Source organism: Dunckerocampus dactyliophorus, chromosome 2 (genome assembly GCF_027744805.1).
Source record: "Dunckerocampus dactyliophorus isolate RoL2022-P2 chromosome 2, RoL_Ddac_1.1, whole genome shotgun sequence".
Taxonomy (NCBI): Eukaryota; Metazoa; Chordata; class Actinopteri; order Syngnathiformes; family Syngnathidae; genus Dunckerocampus; species Dunckerocampus dactyliophorus.
Window position 1 is genome coordinate 11,098,917 of NC_072820.1, and position 24,138 is coordinate 11,123,054.

Genomic DNA, 24,138 nt, shown 5'->3' on the forward strand with positions numbered 1-24,138 from the left:
GTGTGTAAAGGTTTTTTTTTATAGCCTGTCATTTTAATGTACAAAAGTACATGTATAATGCTTTGCAGCCTTGACCAGAATTTCTTCTTAGGCAAATTTGACACAACTTTGGTCGTTCTTTGTTTTGATGTTTTTTCCTGTGTATTGGCGGAATAGCATTCTTTTTGAAAATGCGTTTATACCATACTTTCAAGCCAAATGCTTCTTATAAAGGTGTTCCTTCAAAGCAGTCGTCAGTGAAATGATCACTGCAAAGGACAGAACTCGAGGTGGGCGTCCATCTGTCTCTTGTTCTTTGCACTTGCTTCATCCGTTGTTGAAAGAAAAGAAAAGAAACTTGGTGTCATCCAGCAGCAGCACAACATATTAGCATGAATACTATTTTGATGAAAAAAATACTGAACCAAGTTGATGATCTACCTTCGAGAAGCGTTTGTTTAATCTGCTTTAGCTGAGTGGTATTACCCTCATTACGTCATATCCGGAAACAAGGCTAAGCTGTGAGAACTAGTTGGTCATGGCTGGCGCCATGAACTACAAATTTCATTTTTGCTAATTTAATTTTGCTTTCAACGAATCAAACAATGTAGAACATAAATATATAATACACTAAGTCCCCAACCAACGAACACAATTGGTTCCAGATGACCGTTTGTAAGTCGATTTGTTCTTAAGTCGAAAAAAATGTAATATTACCAATTATACAGGTACTACATGCACGTGTATACATATATACATATATGCGTATGTATATAAATATGAGTTTGGATGCAGTAGTAATATTAAACGAGGATAATTAATGAAAAAAACAATAATAAAAATGATATAATAATACATAATGTAATAAATGTTATTTACCTTTGAAGAGGAGTGGTCAAGCATACGTCGTTGGTGGTAGTGGTGGAGGAGGAGGAGATATTGAAAAAAAGGACAAATCGTCGTTGTCGTGAGACTCTTCTAAAAGAGGTAGTGTTCTGTGGGTGGTGTAGAATTAAGCAGGCTTATTAACTCTTCATAAACTTTAATCACACACTCTGTCCGGGTTGTATCATACAACTACAACTTAGCCTTCCTTTTCCTCTTCTCCCGCTACCTGTTGGTCCCATTAGCAGTGTCACAGTGCCCTCTACTGGTCAAGCATGTAGCAGTATAAATATGGAGTTCCAAAAGGCAAAATACATGAAAATATAGACCAGTCAGCTTGCGTTCCTATCTCCGAATGTTCGCATGTCGGATGTTCGTAAGTTGGGGACTTAGTGTATATTTAAGCAAAGTTGATTAATCCTGTCAGGGACCCTTTTAAAATCTTAAGCCTTTTATTCATGATTTCTTTCTCATTCATGTTCAATGACTTGTGGACAACAACTTTGTTTAGAAGACAGAATGCACAACACTCACAGTAAAAAAGCTGACAATTTCTAATATAAAGAACAGGTTTTGTAAGTACAGTACAACCTTGGTTAGCGTATGACCCCATATTTTTCAGTCGAAAATGTATGCCAAAATTTTGCCTTGGTTCACATACTGTACATTTTCAGGCATACAATATGTCTTGTTATTAAAACACTGCGTGCGTCCATCAGTGTTCTTTTTTTTTTTAATCACAAATTGTTAGCAGCCTATTAGCTTGCTAATAAAATGGAAGCAGGAATCGGAGGTCAGCTCCATCGCCCTTCATCAGAGGTTGACTTTGTAGTTCTTTGCTAACACAGTTACGCTGCAGGTCTTTGCTTCTTTTTTTTTTAATCCTGGCTGCAAAATAGTCCGCAATAGAGCCAAAAAAAAGTTGCAAGTCCAACACTTGGATGAAGAAGGTGAGAAACACTGTTGAATTCAAGAAATAATTAATAGCAAAACACAAAGGTGGTGTCCATGTGGATCTCTCTGCCACATCGCCGTCTTTTTCAACAATCACATATTCAATCAAGGCAAAAGTGATGTTAAATATTAATTTTTGTCTTTTGTTTATCATTTATATGTACAGTGGCGCCTTAGTTAGCCGAAACTTACTCTTAACCAGATAAATTCTTCCCGTAAGAAATCATGTAAATCCAATTCACCCATTCCAGAAAGCCCAAAATATTAACACTAAACACGTGTTTACAAATGAGTAAGTAATTTAATTCATAAATTAATTTAGAATGTATTAATTAAAATTATTTCAAACATTTTTAAAATTAATTTATAAATTATATTTATATTTAATATAATATTATATTTATATAGTTATATTTATATAAACTTTGTCTAAGTCTTCAATGAAGTTTAAAGTAAGTTTTTCTTGATTTATATGCATTTACAATTGTTTTATGCATGTAAAACTAATTGTAAAACTATAAAAACATGCTTTGTGTTAACATTTTTTAAACTTGTGGCGTAGCTGTGGTAGTTAGCAAAGAGCTACAGAGACCACCTCTGATGACATTACAGTATAGACGGGTGATGGAGCTGACTTCTGTTAACTGTTTCAATGTATTAGCAAGCTAAAACGGCGTTTTGTGGCAAAAAATATATTAAGAATGCAGTTGGACTCGTGCAGTGTATAAATAGCATGACAAGACACTTGCCATCTTGTAAGCTAACTGGGAAATGTACCCAAACTGAGGCAAAATTTTGGCGTAAATTTTCGACATTAACCGAAAAACACACTAACCGGGATGTAAGCTAACCAAAGTTTCACTGAATTTATATGCATTTTGAATTATCTTCTGCATGTAAAACTATAATCACAGTATATTTTTGTTATTATATTACTATATATGTTACATGTTCTGTGTTAACATTTTTGGCTGTCTAGAAAGGATTCATTGAATTTACATTCTATCTTATGGGAAAATTTTATTTGGTTAGAGTACGCTTCGGTTGGAGATGGACTTTTGGGAATGGATTAATGACGCTAACCATGGTTCCACTGTAATTTGTAATGTTCTCAGCAGTTAGTAATAGCGGTCCATATATGACCCACCTTTAATAACAATGTATTGTTAGAAAGATACATTTAACCTACATACTGTAACTCACTCAGGTGTGTACATTTTAGAAAAGTACATCTTGATGTGAACTGTGCCCATAATGTTGTTTTTTCCCCTCCTCATCTGCTATTGGCTAGTCTGAATGAGGATGACGATGAAGAAGATCTACCAGTGGAGATTAAAGCTGGGCGGGAGAAAGTGCGGAGGATGGCTAACAATGCCCGTGAGCGGCTCCGTGTGCGGGACATCAACGAGGCCTTTAAGGAGCTGGGCCGCATGTGTCAGCTCCATCTGAACTATGAGAAACCGCAGACCAAATTGAACGTACTCCAACAGGCAGTTAACGTTATACTCAACCTGGAGCAGCAAGTCAGAGGTCAGTGGGTGTCCAGGGAGGAAGGAGTAGGAGAGGGCAAGGTCCTCTTGACAAGCTAAACTTTCACATGGCTTCATGCTCCTGCATGACATACTCGGTTACAATCAATAATTTTGCTAATTTTATTTGCTGCACAAATTACATCAGTGAATTAAAGCATTGTCGTCTACCCTTTGAGTGACCTCCAAAGTGAGGACAGATGAGTAAGGAGATGAAGTTGTGTGACTGTTTTTAAAGCACCCCCATTCTCTGGTTCTGATTCTCCTGTGGTAGCACATACTGGATGTCTGTCTGTTGTGATGCAGTATGTGTTGCCTTGTCTTACATTGCCCTTCGTTTATTATCGCATCAAGATGCTTCAATGTCTCACTGCCACTATCACCTTCCCAGTGAATTAACACATCTTTTTGTGCAGAGATTTGTTTTTGTTCTGCTGTTGCTTCATTACGCTTGGTCATTTTGGCTTTAGAAAGACAACTCACCCGCTGACTGCTGATGCACTTTTAAGTGTAACAAGCAGTTGGACACAAGTTGTCATGTATATTAACCTGCCGTCACCTTGCAGTGTTGCATGCCCTTACAATATAACCATGCTCATAATCACTTTCTCATCCATGCACCAGTCTACCATCGTGCTCTTTTTTTACAGATGGCAACAGCAACCTGTTCTTCTTCCCTGCTTTCTAATAAATACATCAGCTTGTGATGTATTTAACAGGAAGCCCCCACTCACTGATCTTTCATGTGCTGTAGATGGCAGAGAGCATTGCTTCCTCTCTCCTTTTACTCCTTGTGCCCTCCTCATATCTTCTGTCCTTCTGCTGGATAGTCATCAGTTACCCTCAACTTCCATCCTGGACCTCAGTGACCCTTCAACTCAAAATGAGATGTATTTATTGACTGTAGTGTCGCTTATATGGTTCTTTATGGCCTCTTGAAACTTACATAAGGTGTAAGAAAAGACACATCCGCTTGCTGCTCTCTGGCCTGGCGCACTCCACTGGGATGTTTCTTCATCTCATTTGCAAGGAGGAGATTTGAGCTGGACGCCTACTTGACATTTAGATCAAATATTTGCTAAATTTCCAGTAGAGGTAAAATATTCTCCAGCAATTTCAACCTGTGTGCATCTTTAATGATGACAATTGAGCTAGGTTCAGCGAAGGTTGTGATTTGGGTTTGTTAACCAGCCCCACAAACCGATCTCCTCCCGGCTGCAGCGTTGTCACAGTGACCGATGAGAACCTCACTGCCGAGGAGAAGGAGCAGAGGGAGCGCGAGCGACGCCTAGCTAACAATGCTAGGGAGCGGGTGCGTGTGCGAGACATAAATGAAGCCTTCAGAGAGCTGGGCAGGATGTGTCAGGTTCACCTGCAGAGCGACAAGGCCCAGACCAAGCTTGTCATCTTGCAGCAGGCTGTCCAGGTCATACTGGGCCTGGAGAAGCAGGTGCGAGGTAGGTCAGCCAATCCAGTCTGATATGACAGTCACTGACAGCCAAGCATCTTCTTACTAGAGCTAGGGAAATATCTCCCCTTAAAGGTCATGTTGAGCCTGTGTAACACCCACTGTCTCTCCTCTTGTCTCTATTAACTGGACCAGTAAAGGAAGAGAATATATGAGGAAGGATCTCTGCTTTTCTGTCCCCAATTCTCATCATTCTTTTTTGTTTTTTTGTCTGGCTTTTCACCATTCCTTTCCTCTGCTCCCCTTCTTGATTATTGGCAGAACAATTTGCTTTTATTCAAGTTGCCCTTACATATGTCTGTGTGCCTTTTGCAAAGAGCGAAATCTGAATCCAAAGGCTGCCTGCCTCAAGAGAAGAGAGGAGGAGAAAGGGTCGGGTGTGGACCCCCAGATGCAGCTCGGCGGGGGTCACACAGGTCTCTGAAGTGATGGACTCAACCCAAAAAAGCCATATGTATTTCCAAGGTTAGTTCTCACGGTGACCCAACATGCTGATTATTTGCACTGTGCTTGTACAGATTAACCTAATGTTTTTAATCTCCTTTCTCTTGCAGCCCAATTTACAGCCGTTTGAACACGTGGCCTTAATCTATCATTGTCATGCACCTCAGTGTGTTCTTTAGATGGCACACGCCTCATCAGAGACTACAAAAGGGGCCACAATGACAAACAAAAGAGTAACAAGCACACTTGTATAGAAAGAGACAGAAATGTGTATTCATCTTTACATGTTTGACTCAAGGGCATAAAGGTGGAGACATACTTATGATCATGTTTTTGTAAGACATTCTTAAAAAAAAAAAAAAGAAATAATACTTTATGTGTTGGGAGCAAACTTGTTTGGATCAAAATACCTTAATTACAACTTTAAGCAAAGCCAGGATTTGTATTATCTGGTGAATATGTGGCATTCCCACCTGCAACGGAGGTCCTACATTATAAATGAGCAAAGGACACCAAGGCTCAGTGGCTGAATGCATAGTGTTTGGTAATATCAGCCATCATTGCCAAATGACCTCCAGCCATCTTGGAAGCCTCTTACAGAAGGGGATGAGACTTCTGTCTTGTCTTGTGATCTTTTTTTTCCCCAAATATATTTCTAACTCTGGCTGATGAGGTAATACTGGCTTGTGTGGTGTTTTTCTTTTTGTAAACTGTGGATCTACGGGTCACTGCCATGCAAGTGGAATAGAAAGACTGCCAGAGGGAGCGCCACCACTGAGAAAAGACTCAATAACTCAGTCTCCATATGTGGGGCTTCCGTAGAAATTCAGCTTCTAGATGTGGTTACTCTGCATACACAACGTCACTAATGTGTTCATATCTGCCATTAACATCGTCCTGGACAGGCCAGTCACAAGGAGACTTTTTTTTTCTTGTTTTACAAATAACACGCAACATGTTTTCCTTTGGCAACTTTCTTTCTTAGATATCCGTCAGACCAGAATCGGATATACAGTAATACCAATGCGCACAAAATACATCCAGTCTTTTGTGACTGGACCAATCACAAATATTTTCAGGACTGAGAACTTCCAATGACAAGGTCATTTCTCAAAAGGTGTAGTTGAAAGACATGAAATGGATCATGTGTTTTAATCCTACCTTCAGGACAATTAACTCAGTTGGCGCTGATTGACTTGGATGCTCTATGGCAGTGCTTCTCAAATAGTGAGGCGGGCCCCCGAGGGTGGGGGGCAGAGAGGACCTCCAATATTAGTGAAGACCTGCCAACATGTATGAATTTGTCATACTCGTCATGCAGTTTGACTCTTGAATACGCTTGTATGGTTCACTGCTCTCCCATTTTGTTGCATTTTGTTGGTTTCAGTTTTGAGTTCAGTCTGTACAGCACAGATTAATAAATAGATATTAGTTTCTCAGTAGTATTTCAAATCGGGGGGGGGGGGGGCATGAAAACATTTCTGTCCTTCAGTGGGGGCATGACAGAAAATAGACAACCACTGGTACAGTATACAGTATGGTGACCATTTCTTGTTGTTTTCTCTTCCATTTTGAACAATCGCAAAGCCTCTTTGTAACAATTTTCCATTTGTAGAATGAGTTAACCAGTTTTTTATGTTTTTCTTTTCCCACTTTGTAAGATAGTAGTTAAGAGTTGGGTTTATACATTTGGAATGCTCTTTCTTTTTTGTTTACATTGTTCAAATTGAAGACAAACTTATTTTTTTTTAAGACTGGGAACAAAGTGAGGTGTTTTTTGTTGTGCCAGGTGCTTGCAAATGTTAGAAATGACAAATTCTGGCGGTAATGTCACATGTTGTGATAACTTTCTTCCCTTTTTGTTCACCTAAATACTCGTTTCTGTGCAAACTTGACATTTGTATTTGGATTCCTTAGTTTGCGACAGGTATTATTTCTTTTAATGTTTGTTTGTCTCGATAATGTCCAGCTCTATATTCCTTCATTCATTCATTTGAGGTGGTGGCACAATTCATCTTAATTTTAATACAAATTATCAATGTGTAAGGGTGGCCTTGGTCATTTTCCTGACTTTGGGAGTTTTGATAATGGTTACTCACCAGTGCCTGAATAATCGGTTCCACATTGCATATAATAAAACACATCTAAACAGAAGTAGCTCACAGAGAATATACGAACATCTGAATGAAGAATTCATTGATGCTCACCAACACCCTGGTCTACAACTGGTCAAATACTGACTGGTTTAAATACATTCATATGTATGTACATCTGTATGATATATCATATGAAATCTTGTAAGCTGAAATGTAACCTTAATCAGGTTATTTCTTCGTATCATTTGCAAAGTATGCCCTATGGAATAGCCCCTGACTTTATTTCCATCTGAAAGTGAATTTCTCTTGTGATAGTACAGGTTACTACAAAGGACTTGTTTTTGTTTATGTAAATGATTTTTTTTACAGTTGAAAGTGTAAAAATACAATTGTCTTTATTAGAAGAGTTTTGTCATCTACAGCAAATGACTTGCTACAGCTCTTTCTGTCTTCAGAAATATTTGAGGGCAATATCTATGTAGGCTATGTCCTCAAAGTGCCTCCAGTTTCCTATTTTTATATATAAAGTAGATATTGAGAACTGTTGTGTATATAACAGTAATGTAGCAATAAATGTGCCATTTTTAATATCAAAGCTTGTTGTTCATTGTCTTCTATTTTTTGGGGGGGGGGGACACCTTTACGAAGCTTAAAAAATACATGAATTTCATATTTTAGCCATTAGACTTCACTGATAATTATATATAGCTGTAAGAGTTTAAGAAATAGCTTAATAGCTTTTAGCATTAGCAGTCGTAGGCCTACAAGTATAGTGCCATCAGATTGCCATAGTGCAGTGAATCCACTAGGGGTCAGAAGCGACCTTCTGGTGAGCGTCGGTTGACTCGGTTTGCGCATGCGCAAAAGGATCCTTCATACCTCCAAACGGAAGTCGCTGCAAGCTGCTCGTTGTACGTACCGAGTCACCCAACGATGTTGAGTAAAGTGATCGGCCAGAAATATGTGGCAGTTGCTAAGTCGTGGTAAGGTATATCTTTTAATTTTTGTTTTAATAAAAACAAAAACGATTTGCCTTGCATTCAGCGGACGCAATCGCCTAGTGTCCTCAGCTAGCGTTTGCAGTTAGCCTACCTGAGGTCATAGCTTTTTTACGTGCAAGGGTCACTTGCCTTAAAAATATCAACATTGAAAATAACTGTTCTGAGTTTTTTTTCAATTTTTTTTAGAACACCCCTTTGTTCCAGTTATTTATTTATTCCAGTTCAAGTCTAAAGAATAACTTGAAATGGTACAAACTAAGTGGCGAACTGACTTGAACTGGGGTTAAACGTAACGTTACCCAAAAATGTAAATTTCAGAATTATACAGAAATGCCTTTTTCAGTGATCACAAAATGGGTCAACAATTTAAAGCTGCCGTGCAGAATTGTAGGTTGATCAAGCCTTGAAACTTGATGCTACAAATTCCTACACGTTTTCCAACTTTTCTGGAGTACTTCCTACCTCCACTGTCTGCATAAAAACAGTGTTTGGAACACACTGCGGTACTACACCCTTGTGAGCATCAGTTGAACAGTATTGTACTGCAGAAAGTACTGTATTGCTCCAAAAATGGCAAGAAAAAGGCAATTATTGGAAGAGAGACAGACCATGTTAACATAAACATAAATATGTAAGTTTTTCAAACAAAAGAATTGGGGTGTTCTAAAACTTTTGACCGGTATTGTATTTTTTTTATGAACATGTAATGTTAAGGTTATGAATTTTAAGTGTCGTGCATGTGTTTTGTTTTGCATACAGTCTACACATTAAGTTAGTAAATGCTATGATCACTTAATTCATTGCTTAAATATTGTATATTGCAGTACAAATCATATTTGTCACTGTTAAATGTATTATTTTCTTCTCAGGGTCCCAACACTGGCTGTATGGGGAACAGTTGGCGGTGTAGCCATGATTCACTTTACAGACTGGCGATTGTTTTTGGACTATGTGCCCTATATCAGTGGAAAGTTCAAGAAGGATGAATAGTGTTGATCAGGTTAGTATTTAAAATAGTTTGGTCATGCATATTGGATTAAAAGTAGATTATGTGTCATTTGATTTGCAACCTGTTGCATTGTGTTACTGTTACAGGAGGTCCTCTGTTTACAAACAGGTTCCGTTCCTATGATTTTTAGTGTAAGTCTGAACTTATACCTACTGTAAAGTCACACTTAAATCACTCATGCTGTACACAGAACACATGAAGGACATATAAAATATAGTAATGAAAATATTAAATAGAACATTAAATGAATTAAACAGCAGTTAAAAAAAAATAAGCAATTCCTTACTTATATCTCTGTGGGTTGGCTTGCACACTGGAAGGGAGGCAGAGACAGCCTTATTGGGAGGAGGAAGTAGAAGAAGGCGGGAGATTATGGTCTTCCAACATTGCAATGTTTCCATTTCAATAATGACACCACTATGCTGCTTATTTATCACTCGGGGTGTCCCGATTTGATACGATGCGATATCAACACAAATAATACTCTACTTTTATTATTTATTTTGTAGTGTGGAACGTTGGAAAAGCATGAATCATACATACTTTTAATACTTATTTTCTAGCGTGGAATATAAGACACGAAGGCTTGATCAAGTGATATTACTCAGAGAACAATAGTCCACAACAGTAGGGATGAGGAAAAACTCACCCTTTATCACTTCTTTACTCACTTCTTTATACATGTGGAGTATAGTTTTATCCACAATGTAGTGGCAGCTATGCATAATCTAGTGATGTTCAAGGTGCTCAATAATGCTTTAAAACCCATTCGTTTTTTGTTTTTTAATTTTTATGTCTTCTTACTGTTATTTGTTATGTATTATTCTGATTATTATAGAAAATATGACGTGGAATGCAGGAAGTGAACAACAGGTACCGCACTAGATGTGGAATGGATGGGGGGTAGGATTAAATAAGCTTTGTTTCTTCCTACTCCTTTTGGACATGTGGAACTGTGAAAGGAGGATTCATGAGATATATTCCATTGTAACCTTCATGTTCAAATAAACTAAACTAAACCAAACCAAACCAAACCAAACCCGACATTACTCAACACAGACAGGGGCTCGCTCTTTTCTCCTAGGGCTAATAGCTTTTTGCTGTCCCCTGTGATGCTGTTTCATTTGCGCAATGAGGTTCGTCGTATTAAACTTCCCCAGTTCTGTGCCATCACGGGAAACTTGTGCATGACATGTTTTGCACTCAGCTGCAACGTCTTTTTACTGCCACGCGGCTGACATCACTCCTACGCTTTGCTACTTTGTTAGCACACTAGCAAACACTGTTGTTGTGATTACATTGGCTTTTTTTTTTTTTCTTTTGCTGATATTGGCCTGATACCAATATCGGATTGGGACATCCCTAGTTATCACTTTTGAGTTCATAGGAGCAGATCCTCTCCCATTTTCAAGGATACAATCTTTATCCTTGATTATGGTCGCAACAGTGGAACGGCTATAACACAGCGTGAGGCCAATGTTGGTCGGCATTTCTCCCCGTCTTAGCATTTTGTGATGTCTAATTTCACTTCACTTTGGTTTTCCTTTTCTTTGATGCAGTGCCATCAGAAGAGTCTTCTTTATGCCTGGGAACCATTAGGATGAGCAAAAAGTGAACTAAAAAGAACGAAATGTATGTTATCCTTCCTCGGTAGCTACGAATGACTACGTGTTCTTCCACCCCACGTTGTATTTGTTTTTATGGCATTGCAGCATTTTTTTATTTGCAGCATTTTTCCATGCATTTGTTTCATGGTGATTATGTGTTTTTGAGTTTGCAACATTTCTGTGTTTGCTGCATTTGTACGTTGCTGCACGTTCGACACTGTCGGCCACCGTACAAACCTGACAAAACCTTAGGTCGAAACTAAGATTGTAAATAATTTATGGGAATGCATTGTGAGCCGAGGACCTTCTGTATTGTCCCGTATTTAAAAGCATTTCTAAAGTCAGTGAGTGAAGTTGTCCCTTGCATGGAAACACTGCAATGATTTTGAACTGCTGATTTAAAATGGTGTAGAATCTTTGTTTATACACATTAACATTTAGCAATCTTGATGTACACACTTTGACCATTTTGCTTTCATGGCAGTTGCTGTTGGAGATTCTGAACAAGGACTGCTGCAGCTGCTGTTTTGCACTGCACTCCAAACCAACTGTAATTTTCATCCTGCTGAGGAAACAGCGCTGAGATGTTCACCACCAACATCAGTACACTTGGGCTTCATTATTGATAGTTCATCAAACTATGAAATCATGAGTGGAAAGAATATAAAAATAGAGACAATGCATGGACTTTTTATTTTCTTTCTTCGAACAGTTTGAGGTTCTTATTTTAATAATTAATTCCACATGTGCTGTCATCCAGTCTTGTCTGATTGACAAATGTTTCACTCTGCATTTCAAGCTTCAACTGTTTTGGAAGAGTAAATGTGAGCTATCTTGCGTTGTGTGCCATTATTTCTGTTATTCTTATACATCGAAATAAAAGTGATGTGATAGTAATAATAAAATACAAGTATTGGTATAGATCCCCCTTCATGTTCAAGCTGTTTACTGTATAGCACTTTATACTCAATTCATCCATCCATCTTCTTCCGCTTATCCAAGGTCGGGTCGCTGGGGCAACAGCCTAAGCGGGGAAGCCCAGACTTCCCTCTCCCCAGGTACTTTGTCCAGCGAATCCTGAGGCGTTCCCAGGCCAGTTGAGAGACATAGTCTCTCCAAAGTGTCCTGGGTCTTCCCCGAGGCCTCCTACCGGTTGGACATGTCCTGAGCACCTCCCCTGGGAGGCGTCCGGGGGTCCTGCTGACCAGATGCCTAAGACACCTCATCTGGCTCTCAATGCGGAGGAGCAGCAGTTCGACTCCGAGCTTCTCCCGGATGACAGTGCTTCTCCCCTTATCTCTAAGCGAGAGCCCAGCCACCCTACGGAGAAAGCTCATTTCGGCCACTGCTACCCGCAATCTTGTCCTTTCAGTCACTACCCAAAGCTCATGACGATAGGGGAGGATACGAACGTAGATCACCTGGTAAATTGAGAGCTTTGCCTTGCGGCTCAGCTCCATCTTCACCACAACGGATCGATGCAGAGTCCGCATCACTGCAGACGCCGCACCAATCCGCCTGTTGTTCTTGCATGCCATCCTTCCCTCACTCGTGAACAAGATCCCGAGGCACTTAAACTCCTCCTCTTTGGGCAGGATCTCATCCCCGAACCGAAGATGGCTCTCCAACCTGTTCCGAGTGAGAACGATGGACTCGGACTTGGAGGTGCTGATTCTCATCCCAGCCGCTTCACACACAGCTGCGAACCGATCCAGTGAGAGTAGAAGTTGCTCGATGAAGTCAGCAGGACCACATCATCTGCAAAAAGCAGAGACCCAATCCTGCAGCCACCAAACCGGAACCCCTCAACGCCCTAGTTGCGCCTATTCTGTCCATAAAAGTAATGAACAATCAATTCATTGTAATACTTATTTATCCTTTTATATATAAGGTGTGGAATTTATGTTATTTTGGAATTTATGGGGTGTTCTTAGCCATATTTTGTTTCTTTATCCTGATGTAGAATAATTATCTGTCATCACTTTCGCACTAGTTGAAGTGACTGCAGCGGATGGATTACAATAGTGGGAGGTGAAGTGGTGGGCGGAGTGATATTCAATTGTAAAGGTCGGGTCTAAGGGATGGTGATCGATAACAAATCTGATGGTGGAAATTTGTGACAGCGAAAAGAGGCTGCTAGTTGATGTTTCTTACTTTTTAAGGGCCGGGTAGCACGCCACGCTTAACAAGGACATTCGGACCATGGAAAGGAAGAGGTAGGAGTCAGGAATTTTAGAGTCGTGGGGGGGGGGTTTTAGCATGAAAGTTTTTTTCAGCAAGAAATGCTCGCTCGAGTACATGCGCGTTGTAGCTTAAAATGCAGTGAATGTGTATGTTTGCATTTAGCATCTGGTATAACCAAACGCTGCATACAAGTAGTTTTTAGTTCATTGCACGAATATGTCAAATAACATTACTAAGTGTAACGTCTTAGTTGTGCTCCGCGGTGTGCCATGGCTGCTAGCTTGATTAGCTAGCTAAGTTTCATTGTTTACACACGCTTGACTTGGGCAACGTCGGCTCCCTGGAGAACTCACAAAGTCTCATCATAACACGTTTTTATATAGAATTTACTTCGCCAGTTGTAGCTTGACGCGTATATTTGCTGGGAAAACCCTCACTCGCGAGCTTTGCATAGTTTTCGTATCTCATTGAGTTGTGTCCGTCTGTATCTCAATTTGTGTGTGCGTCATCCACTTGATTTGCACGTGCCGAGAAAAAAAAACACTATTTCCACGTACACCTATATTTTACTTATATACGAAGCTTTTTTAATATATTAGTGTTTTTGTCGTTCTTACATCTTGAGTTCACTCCCGTCAAGATGCTCACATGCACATTAGCACACATTGCGATGCTTTCACTTGAACATTGTGTGGGCGGCTACATGTTTGATTGACATCTCAGTTGTCCTGTCATTACAGTATAACTTTAAGGCGGGACAACCAACACTACGGATGCGTCTATCTAGCTACTGTAAATACACTCTCTTGTACTGGTACAGCTGCAGAGTCCAATAGAATACAACATAAAAGATTTATCAAATACACTGCCTTTACAAAACTCCAAAATCAGTTGTATTGATTTATTTTTTTTTTTAGATAAGGGACCATACCCATTGGGTTATTTTGCATGTAAATATGCTGGATGGTAGACAAAGGATAATTTACATTTGTTGTCTCAATATAGTAAAAGATGGGTACAGTAAAGAAAAAAAAAAGTCATCCCTTTAAAAAATAAATATATAAGGCTTAGGAATGACAACAAAATACAAGGCACAGATGTATCTCTGCGATTTAGGATATTAGTAGTTTTATCAGGATCCAAATATGTAGTTTTTTTAACATCCAAGTTGAACGACGCTACATAAGCATCAGATAATACCACCTGATGACTTTTAAGCAGTGCATGTTAGAAGGGATTTTCCATGTTTAAAATCCATTATCCCATTTTTACATTTCTGCTAAATGCAGTGAATTAGATCTAGATAAAACATGATTATACATTACGCTACACTGAAGTGGAAAATCTAATTAAAATCAGCTCGGTTTTAACAGTGACATGTATTTTTTTTCCTCTTTTGTTGTCCATAATAAACAATAGGAATTAATTGTTGGAAAAGTGCCAAAATCACAAATGAGCCACATTTATCTTGCATAATACTGAGAAGTGTTTCTAATATATTGTACCTCCTCATGTAGGTAACTAAGGTAACCAATGTACAGTTGTGCCCATTGCAAACTCTAACCACATTAACAAGCATCAGTATTGTAAAACTATTCCCTCTTTGGCAGTGTCACTAGAAACTGAGCATCATCAACTCACACAATGTCTGTACATTATGAACATTATGTGTCATTCTTATATATGTTTGTTTCCTCTCCAGTGTACATGTCAGGCGTGTCCTCAATAAACCGCAGACGGTGCGTGGTCCAGCCAACAACTTTCACACAGAAGAGGCCAGCCAGTCTCGAGCTGCACATTTACTTCTTACTAAAGTTCAGCGGAATGGGCACAAGCACGCCCATAACAATGTCAGCCATCAAATCAGGGTGAGACTAAACTGCCTATATTGCCCTCTGTGTGCTGTTTTCCTCTTTTTAACAATGCCGTTATGATCATTTTAGTTTTTCCCACAGGACTGCAAGGTATATGTGGGGTTTTGGATTTTACAGTGGTGAGGGGGTGGGGATAGATGACACCATCAACTAATGTGCATAATTACCCATGATGCGAAGCTCCGGACAGAAAGGAGATTTTCAAAAATTCTGACTAAAAACTGAGCTTTTTGGTTTGTGCCATAAGTAATGTGTAGGGCCCTATATATTTACATTATTTATATATATATATCCCCCCCAAATTCCGCTTTCTGTTTTCATTTTTTAGAATTCTTTTTTTCTTTTTTTGCGCTTATACACTTGTTTTACCAGCATGTGTGTACTTATGTGACAGTAAATAAAATGGCCTTTAATTAAATGTAAAAATCCTTACATTTATTGATGCAATACATTAGTATTTCAGAAACGGATGTAGCTTGGCTAAGCTTTATAATAGGATGTCAGCCTCAGCACACATTGCTGCAAAATCCTCAACAACCTGTCATGCCCATACTTGTGGCTAAGGAAGACGTAGTCACAGATGCAATTTCAATTGCTTTTAAGATTTCTTTTTATGACACCCTTATTTTGTTTACACCATTACGCAGGATGTGGCGAACATCGCTCTTATTTTGAAAGCCAGTTGTGAGTATTGAGAATGTCTGTTGAATTTTCACAACATCAACGGCCATCGTAATCATTCGCTTGCGTTAATAAGTGGTAACAAACACAACATGGTCTAAACACACACACACACACACACACACACACAGTCGCACTAGAATGCTATGCTATGCTAAGCTAAGCTAACCCAGCTGGCTTCCTACATGCTCCAGAAAGGAGTTTTTCCGCCAACTTTCTCCAGTCTGTCAGGTTGACATGTTTAGTTCGGGAGGGGGCGTTAGTGTTTGTGATGAGATTCCACCACCATTGAGTGGTCTGCCATGGAACTATTTCCCTATACAAATGTTCCTTCACCTCACGATGACAGCATTTCATTCACATTATGTCAAGCATAAATCATCTTAATTTAGACAAAAACATATTGAACTTACTTTTTAAAGAGAATATATATCACTGGTGAAACTTCCAGAGGATGACACGCCCTCTTTAAGGAGACTTTAGATGTGCGAGTACATTGGTGGAACTTAAGTAAGTAAGTAAGTAACTTAAGTAAGCGAGAGAGCATTCTGGGACCTTGGTGTCTTCCACTGCTGAGAAAGGCAGAAATGAATTCAATTATTTGTCGGGTTATTAGCTTAGACTTATGACTGTCACACGCATACATGCGTGTGTTAGCCACATGGCTGCGTTAGCTGCCGTTTGACTGATGATCACACCGTGAGCCTCAAACTCGCCACACTCTGTCAAATGTTTGTTCTTCAAATGCCGGATTAAAGCTTTTTGACAGGCTACACAGATAGTTTTTGTGGCATGTGTTGGTCGTTAAGTTCCACACGGTAGACATGATTGTTGTTGTTTTGAAGAAAAGTTGGAGGACGAAGCTGCCAAAGACGTTAAGGTAAGACACTACGCTGCACAAAATGATTGCTGCGGTTTGCAATAGTGCTTGCTACAGGTGATCGGCGTTGAAAAGTATTTATCGGCATATGCCCATCACATGATTTTTCATGGAAATTGGTTGATATTGATTGGTGACCGATCGATTGGAGCACCCCTTCTTTATGTCATTCCAGTAATAAGTTTGGGTAATTGCCATCCTTTTCTTTCAGATCGTCATTTCAATTCAGAGTAACTGAAGTAAATTGTTGAGAATTGTACAGCAGTTAAAGCCTTTGTGTAGTGATGACCATCTTAACAATTAATAAGGTTAACATATCAATTGATATTTTTAAATACCAAAATGGTTATATTTCAGTGTTTGTGACACTGTTGTTTTCTTTCAAAAGGCCAAGCCAGACTTGAACACAACGCTGCCAGTTAGACAGACCGCATCCATCTTCAAGCAGCCAGTGACCAAAGTAACAAATCACCCCAACAACAAAGTGAAGACAGACCCACAGAGGGCCGTGGACCAACCAAAACAGGTCAGTAACAGGACGGCTTGCATTTCAGTCATTGATGCTGTAGTGCGACAAGTGAGACTACAATGTTTCCCATAATTAATTTATTTGTGGTGGCATACCATGAAGAAAGTTGGACCACCACAGATATATTTGGTGCTACCTTTTTTTTGTCTGTTTTAGTTTGTTGTTTCAATTTCATACAGGAGATGGCATTGTACCTTTGCTTCATAACACACCTCAGACGCACCTGGGGCCTCATTTATAAAACAGTGCATGAATCCCATCCTAAAACATTACGTACGTCAGAGTGCGACGTAGGCAAGAAAATATTCAAAGCTATTAAACCATGCGGTACACACGCGGTCTTGTCATTATAAACCTCACCTGCAGTGAATTGTGTGCACAAGAGCTCTACCCTGATGTCATCCCACAACTCCTCTCACAATCGTCTATAAATGGCCAATTCTAAAGAGTAGGGATGTCCCGATCCGATCTTCAAGATTGGGATCAGCTGCCGATCTGCTGTATTTGTGAAGATCAGATAATATCGGCTTCCGCCACGAGATTGGGCCGTATCACGTTTGTAAGTGAGCCTCCAACATGGTAGGTGCTGTAATGCGCCTCAAAGCTGGTTGCTACTCTACTTGTGCCATCCGCAAGAAGAAAACACAACACCACTAAGCAGACATGTCCATGGTGTACCATGGTGAAGTTAGTTTGACATTGGACGTTGGATATTCGGCTTTGTAGCTACAGCGGTAGTTCCCTCTCACTGTGCCCGGACTGCTGCGTCATGGTGGAGGGATCTCGCACGGGAAGTGCCGCTGTAACCGCTGGCCGATAATAGGGACCACGCAAACACTACCAAACCTGTCAAAACGGCGGCAAAAACCCTTGGAAATTCCTCTTAGGGAGCGTGAATGGAAGCTAGCGAGGTTCTGTTAGTTCGGCTGTGTGTGCGTGTGCGCAACGCAGGCTGGATGAGTACACAGTGTTTTCACCATGTTGGGTTTTTACTGCTTTAATGCAAGCACCATTTTATAATGCCCACTGACGACGTGCAGGTTCTGAGTGAAAAAAAATGAGAGCCGCGTTTATTCTTGCACCCAGCGCGTATCAACCGTCAACACACACAACACATTCCGCCCTTCAAAATAAGATTATACTTTGTCACATTTGTCTACTTGTGTAAACAAAATAAGGGTGTCATTAAATTATCTTACATTAATAACGCGATTGGAATTACAGTACATCTGTGACTACATCTTCCTAAATCACAAGCACGGCTATTACAGTTTGTTGAAGATTTCATAGCAATATGTGCTGAGGCTGACATCCAATTAGAAATGTTAGCTAAGCTACATCCATTTCTCAATTACTGGACAATGATGTATTGCACCAATAAATGTAAGGATTTTTGCATGTTATTCACTAATCAAAATAGCACACACTCTATGATGGTAAAATAAGTGGAAAAGGTAAATAAATAAATTCTTAAAAAATTAAAACAGACTTTGGGGAAAAAAATAAAACTTTTTCCATAGGGCCCTAAGAGAATTTGTTTAAAAAAGGTCAAATATTCTAAATCACACCACAAATTTATCTATAACCATGTTAAATGATTAGTCCTCCCCTAAAAGTATTTTGCACGTCCATTTTTCCCAATTTTATCTTTTATTGGGTGGACTTTTATTGGATTAGGGACCTGACGAATAGAAGTTTGTTACAAAAGCCAAATAATATTGTTGTGTAATAAAAAAGTAAATTCAGCAATGCTTTGGTTGCATTATTTTTAATGCTTTGATGCTTTGAAGAGCTATTTTCATAACCATATTCAATTTCACAAATTCATGTTTGCAACAAATGCTTATACTTATTTAAAGAGGTCATAAATAAGGTGATGTTTTAAGAATCATGTGTTTGACTTTCAAAGAGTGACAGAAGAAGGAAGAAGGCAAAATTTATTTTTGGAGGGCTAAGTAGCAACAATTGGACTGGCAAAATTTGACCAATGTAGTTAATAATGTCAGCTCCATCATGAGAACTGTTGCTGAGATGAAGAAAAAAACATGTTCATGTCTTAGGCCTCTGTTTCCCCAGTCTTCAAGGAAGCTAATGCCAAGGTCAGTGACACAAGTGACCATGAGCACTTACATGACGCATACAAGGTGATTTAAATATGATGATTGTGCCAATCAATTAGTTTTTTGTTTAGTTCTTTATCTTATATCTGTACCATATAAGATATTTTAATATCAGTGATAATAATATGCGATACATTTCAATAAACGGCTTCCAGAGTGGGAAAATATCTGAAAACGCCGGCTCGTCATTTCCATATAGACGAGCAATCCGTTTTTTTTTTCTGTTTGGTTGGTTTTTTTTATAAATTATGTCAGCGACCCGTCGCTCTCACGTGACCAGAAGTGAGCTTTGACCACAAGCCGACATAATATCTGAATATTTCTAGTGTCATGACTCACCACAGTCGACTTTCTCCAGGTAGTTTCTTGTCTTATACTCCCAAAATGACGCACATGTAATTCCACTTTGTCATAAGTCTAGACGAGCGTTGGAAAGCAGAAGACGGACTTATGTGCATGCGTCCTTTCTTCTTCTATAGTGTGGTGTGTCGATTGGTGTGTTGAATGTCTGTTCACAGCGGCACACGTAGGTGTGCCTTGTGTATTACATCGTTTTCACTCAGTGATGTGTTCCTGTGTGGTTGCAACTATTTAATATTTACGGGACAGTGTGGATACGAATTTTTTTCATCCCGCCCAAAAAAAATCTCAGGTGCGTTCTCATGTGGACAGGGCCTGAATTCTCCATTACATCTTCATATTCTCCGGTAGACCAGGTGTATATGAGATGTGTTAAGAAGCAGTTACAATGCCATCTATTGTATGGGAACAAAAAATTAGCTGCAAATGTAGCCCCAGATTTATTTGTGCTGAGCTGCCACAAATAAATTAATATATGTATATATTTCAACGCAATGACTGGAAATAAGCCACAAAGTCGGGAAAGTTGCACTTACGCAATGTTGGATGAAGTGTTGTATGATACACGTAAACATGCTGATGAGTGCCGCACAGTGTGAGTGCGGGCAATTCTACTGCTTTAATACACTTTTATATACCTGTATGTAGCAAGTTGAATACAATTGCTTTAAACGGTTGTTTGCCTGGAACCCATTATGTAAATATGTAGATCACAGATTCAGTGCCTTTCTAGTTGAATAATGATTTCATTTAAAAATGATTTTGTTGATATAAATTGTGATATATTTGTAGGTATAACAATTTTCTGGTTTTATTGGTCCAATTATTTAGTTATTCTGGGAGAGGAAGCTGAGCGGGTTAAGTGCTTTTGACATTGCTGACGAGCTGGTGAAAACCATGGATCTTCCCAAAGGCCTACAAGGTTAAGACAAGTAAAGAAACACGCAAATGTGTTTCCAGGATGAGCTTGAACTCATCTTGTCACCTCGTCTTTCTCAGGTGTCGGGCCTGCCAGTTCTGACAAAACGCTGCTGTCTGCCATCGCCAGCGCACTGCACACCAGCCCCGCCCCTGTCACGGGGCAGCTAACGGCAGCCGTGGAGAAAAATCCCGGAGTGTGGCTCAACACAGCCCAGCCACTCTGCAAGGCCTTTGTGGTGACAGATGAAGATATCAGGTGAACCACACACAGCCAGTTAAGAGACCTTTTTTGTTAAATACTGTCATTCTTTCTTTTTTTTGTACTCTTTCTTATCCGTTTATACTGTATGTGCACTTATGTCAATGTTATGGCAATCTATTCGTGATATTTTATGAACGACCACAGTTGGGTTGCATGGAGGAAATAAGTTGCTAACTTGCATTAAATTGAGGTTCAAATCCAATTTCTGACCAATAATAGGGAAATTAGGACTGATTGAAAGTTCTTAGTCCACTTCACAAACAAAATTGACCCTTGAGCAAGTACTGAATTGGTTCTATGGGCTGTAGTGCATGCAACTAGGTGACAGTGTAAAGAGAATCATGTGTTTATAGCAGATAAAGGCAACATACAACATACGTATGAAAAAGGACAGTTGACCAACGTTCAGCTGTGGTCTGTTTTTTGGTTTTTTTTTAATTGGCTTGCAGCACATTATAGAAATACAGTTAAACTGAAAAAAAACAGCAAAAATGGGGAACAAATAGAGCTCTCTCTCTCTCTCTCTCTCTCTCTCTCTCTCTCTCTCTCTCTCTCTCTCTCTCTCTCTCTCTCTCTCTCTCTCTCTCTCTCTCTCTCTCTCTCTCTCTCTCTCTCTCTCTCTCTCTCTCTCTATATATATATATATATATATATATACACACACAACTTTTTTTTGTCTTTACAAAAGTGGAAGAAATTTGAACACCCCTGCTTTTGATGTGTATGCGGTAGACTAACCTTGCACTATAGTGCAACTTGGTTGTTCTAGCAATTTCTAATGACTGTATCAACCAATATTGAGTATATTAAAAGTTAGTTCATTTATCATTTGGCGTTTCTTTCTGTGTCTTTCAGGAAACAGGAGGACCTGGTGCAGAGTGTGAGGAGGCGGCTGGAGGAAGCCCTCATGGCGGATATGTTGGCTCATGTCGAAGATGCCGCTACGGATACGCCAGCTAGCTTGCAAGAGGAGAAGGAGGAAGGGGAGGAGGAGGAGGGGCTGAGTGGGTGGAAAAGGAGGAGTCTTAGCCAAGGTACACAACATCGCTGTGATGATTCCAACAGTGCTGACTGATTCTTCTTTCATCATTTACCACAACTTCAACTCAAGTCATCAATAATCCTGGGGATTTTTTTTTATGACTCACTTCTTCAACAGAAATAAAACTTTAGCGTGGAGGTATTTTCTTAGTTTTAAAACTAAACAATTATTTCTCTACAACAGAAAACGGTGCTTTACGTTTGTTTTAGCTTTTACCTCCATCAGTGTTTAGCAAATGTGTATGGTGCTGTTAATACAGATGCTAAACATGCTAAAAAAAAAAAAAAACCTGGCGTCACGTGTGAATGGTAAATTATGTTTGTATATGTGTGTGGCTTTCTGTAAAGAACACTTATGTTTTCATTCTATTATATCCTATTATTATCCTATTATATCCTCACTGTCACTGTAAGTGCCGTTTTATGCTAAGAAGCATAGAAAAGGTTGCAGAATGTATGCATGGATGCTGTACTTTCTCTTTGAGAGAAACTATCTGGTTGGATTGCAAGTATTCCTTTTTATTTTCTATAACTTCTGTTTTAGGTCATGTTTTACATTGACAAAACAATCAACAATGATACTTAACTACTGTAAAGGTTCTAATATTGTTTAATAAATTCTGCGTTTTGATGTGAGTGTCTTATTCTATTATCTAGTTGCATCTCAAGGTTGTGCATTTTAGCCGCACAATGGTAATGGGAATGGTTTTACTTTCCAAAATGCTTACCAAAGTCACATTAAAGAATTTCACATGTAAAAAAGTTGCACATTTCAATGGGCACAAAAAGGAGTAGGAACAATCGATCTTATTTAATCCTACCCCTTCACTTTCTGTTTAATGTACCAGGTTACCATTTAAAGAAAACAAAGAATTTGTAGTAGTAAAGTTAAGAGATAGCGTAAGTTTTATTATAGTATTCAGTAATGCCAAGAATAAAAAGAGACGTGAAACTCACAATGTATAATGAATACAGAAAGTATTAATATAGTCTTAAAAAAAAAAACGATAAACATTGTAAATTAATACTGAATATTTGATCTATAACTTATTAAATAATACACGGTTCAATTGAAGATTATTAAATTACATGCTATACACTCATGATCAAAATGTTAAGACCAGTTGCAAAAATTGCAAGAATTTACATTTTGAACTGTTGGAGCTAAAGGAGCTTCTAAGTAGAGCTTCAAAATGCAAAAAAAAGAAATGGGAGAGAGACCAATAAACATTTGAGTAAGCAGTTTATTGCCAACAACAATTAAAATGAAATAGGCTGTTCAGCAGATGATCAAAAGTTTAAGACCATAGCTAAAAAAAAAAAAAAATCAAAATCCCCTCTAAAATAGAAATATATTTTTCAAAGATGTACTCAGTAATGAGTAGCTGTACCATTCTTTGTTCATCATCTCAAAAATTGGTGTGGGCATGCTTTGAGGCCAGTGGGAAAGTTGCTCCGCGTGGTGAGGATGGCTTCTCGGAGGACATCCGCTGTCTGGAACCGATGTCCATTTTTGTAAACTTCCCTTTGCATTCATTCCCAAATGTTTTCAATTGGATTTAGATCAGGGAAACATGCAGGATGGTCCAAAAGAGTGACGTTATTCCCCTGGAAGTAGTCCTTTGTCAGGCGGGCATTGCGAACTGCAGACTTGTCCTGTTGAAAAAGCCAGTCATTACCACACAGACGAGGTCCTTCAGTCATGAGGGATGCACCTTGCAACATCTCCACATAGCCAGCTGCCGTGTGACGCCCTTGCACAACCTGAAGCTCCAATGTTCCATTGAAGGAAAAATCACCCCAGATCACGATGGCGCCTCCTCTTCTGTGCCGTGTGGAAAACATCTCAGGTGGGATCTTCTTGTCATACCAGTAACGTTAGAAGCCATCTGGACCATCAAGGTTATAGTTTTTCTCATCAGAGACTTTCTACCACCTTTCAATGTCCCATGTTGGTTGGTCTCATGCAAATTCCAAATAGGCAATTTTGTGGCGTTGAAGGAAACAAGATCTTTTTTGCTCTTAAAGGAAAACTGCCCTTTTTTGGAATTTTGCCCATTATCCACAATCTTTATGTGAGACATCATCACATGTCTGTAAAAAGCCACTACTGAGAGGTAACGCCACATATTGGAGCTGCCACCACTGTTGCTGTGTTGTTGATTTTGAGTTTGGAAAAGTTCACTCCAGGTGTAGCGTTTGTTTCTATGTTGCTATGTAAAATCAATGCACCCAGGAAGGAAGTTCCGGTAATGCTTAAAATGACCAAAATACTGTACATATTACATATCATGAATGTGCCTGTTACTACGTG

At 39.2% G+C, this 24,138-nt stretch overlaps 2 protein-coding genes and 1 pseudogene across 5 annotated transcripts in view; all 3 read left to right on the forward strand.

Moving 5' to 3' along the window:
- The window catches only part of LOC129177194 (transcription factor E2-alpha-like), a 28,030-nt gene extending 20,093 nt beyond the window's left edge, over nucleotides 1-7,937 (forward strand). The window contains exons 18-20 of one of the 2 annotated variants that reach the window (XM_054768038.1): nucleotides 3,110-3,348; nucleotides 5,133-5,280; nucleotides 5,370-7,937. In XM_054768038.1, coding sequence (XP_054624013.1) covers nucleotides 3,110-3,348; nucleotides 5,133-5,239 — 346 coding nt within the window. In that variant the 3' untranslated portion in view covers nucleotides 5,240-5,280; nucleotides 5,370-7,937. The other variant, XM_054768039.1, reaches the window with a different exon arrangement.
- Nucleotides 7,938-8,221: 284 nt separating this feature from the next.
- LOC129176975 (cytochrome b-c1 complex subunit 10) lies at nucleotides 8,222-11,809 on the forward strand. Of its 3 annotated transcripts, XR_008569553.1 has the most exons (4): nucleotides 8,222-8,338; nucleotides 9,226-9,356; nucleotides 9,452-9,496; nucleotides 11,457-11,809. XR_008569553.1 is itself a non-coding variant. In XM_054767603.1 (3 exons), exons 1-2 carry the CDS (start codon nucleotides 8,289-8,291, stop codon nucleotides 9,344-9,346), a joined length of 171 nt encoding a protein of 56 aa, XP_054623578.1. In that variant the 5' UTR covers nucleotides 8,222-8,288; the 3' UTR covers nucleotides 9,347-9,356; nucleotides 11,457-11,809. The 3 variants fall into 3 exon arrangements, 2 of the variants coding, with proteins under 2 accessions (XP_054623578.1, XP_054623579.1); XM_054767603.1 differs by lacking the exon at nucleotides 9,452-9,496; XM_054767604.1 differs by lacking the exons at nucleotides 9,452-9,496; nucleotides 11,457-11,809 and adding an exon at nucleotides 10,925-11,011.
- A 1,211-nt stretch (nucleotides 11,810-13,020) lies between these two features.
- Nucleotides 13,021-22,444, forward strand: LOC129176758 (methyl-CpG-binding domain protein 3-like; annotated as a pseudogene).
- Nucleotides 22,445-24,138: the final 1,694 nt, after the last annotated feature.

Bases quoted from the DNA above. Each gene is read 5' to 3' on its own strand.
- LOC129176975 (XM_054767603.1), top strand. From the start codon at position 8,289: ATGTTGAGTAAAGTGATCGGCCAGAAATATGTGGCAGTTGCTAAGTCG. The intron at 8,339-9,225 runs GTAAGGTATATC...TTTTCTTCTCAG, and splicing joins GTGGCAGTTGCTAAGTCGTG to GGTCCCAACACTGGCTGTAT.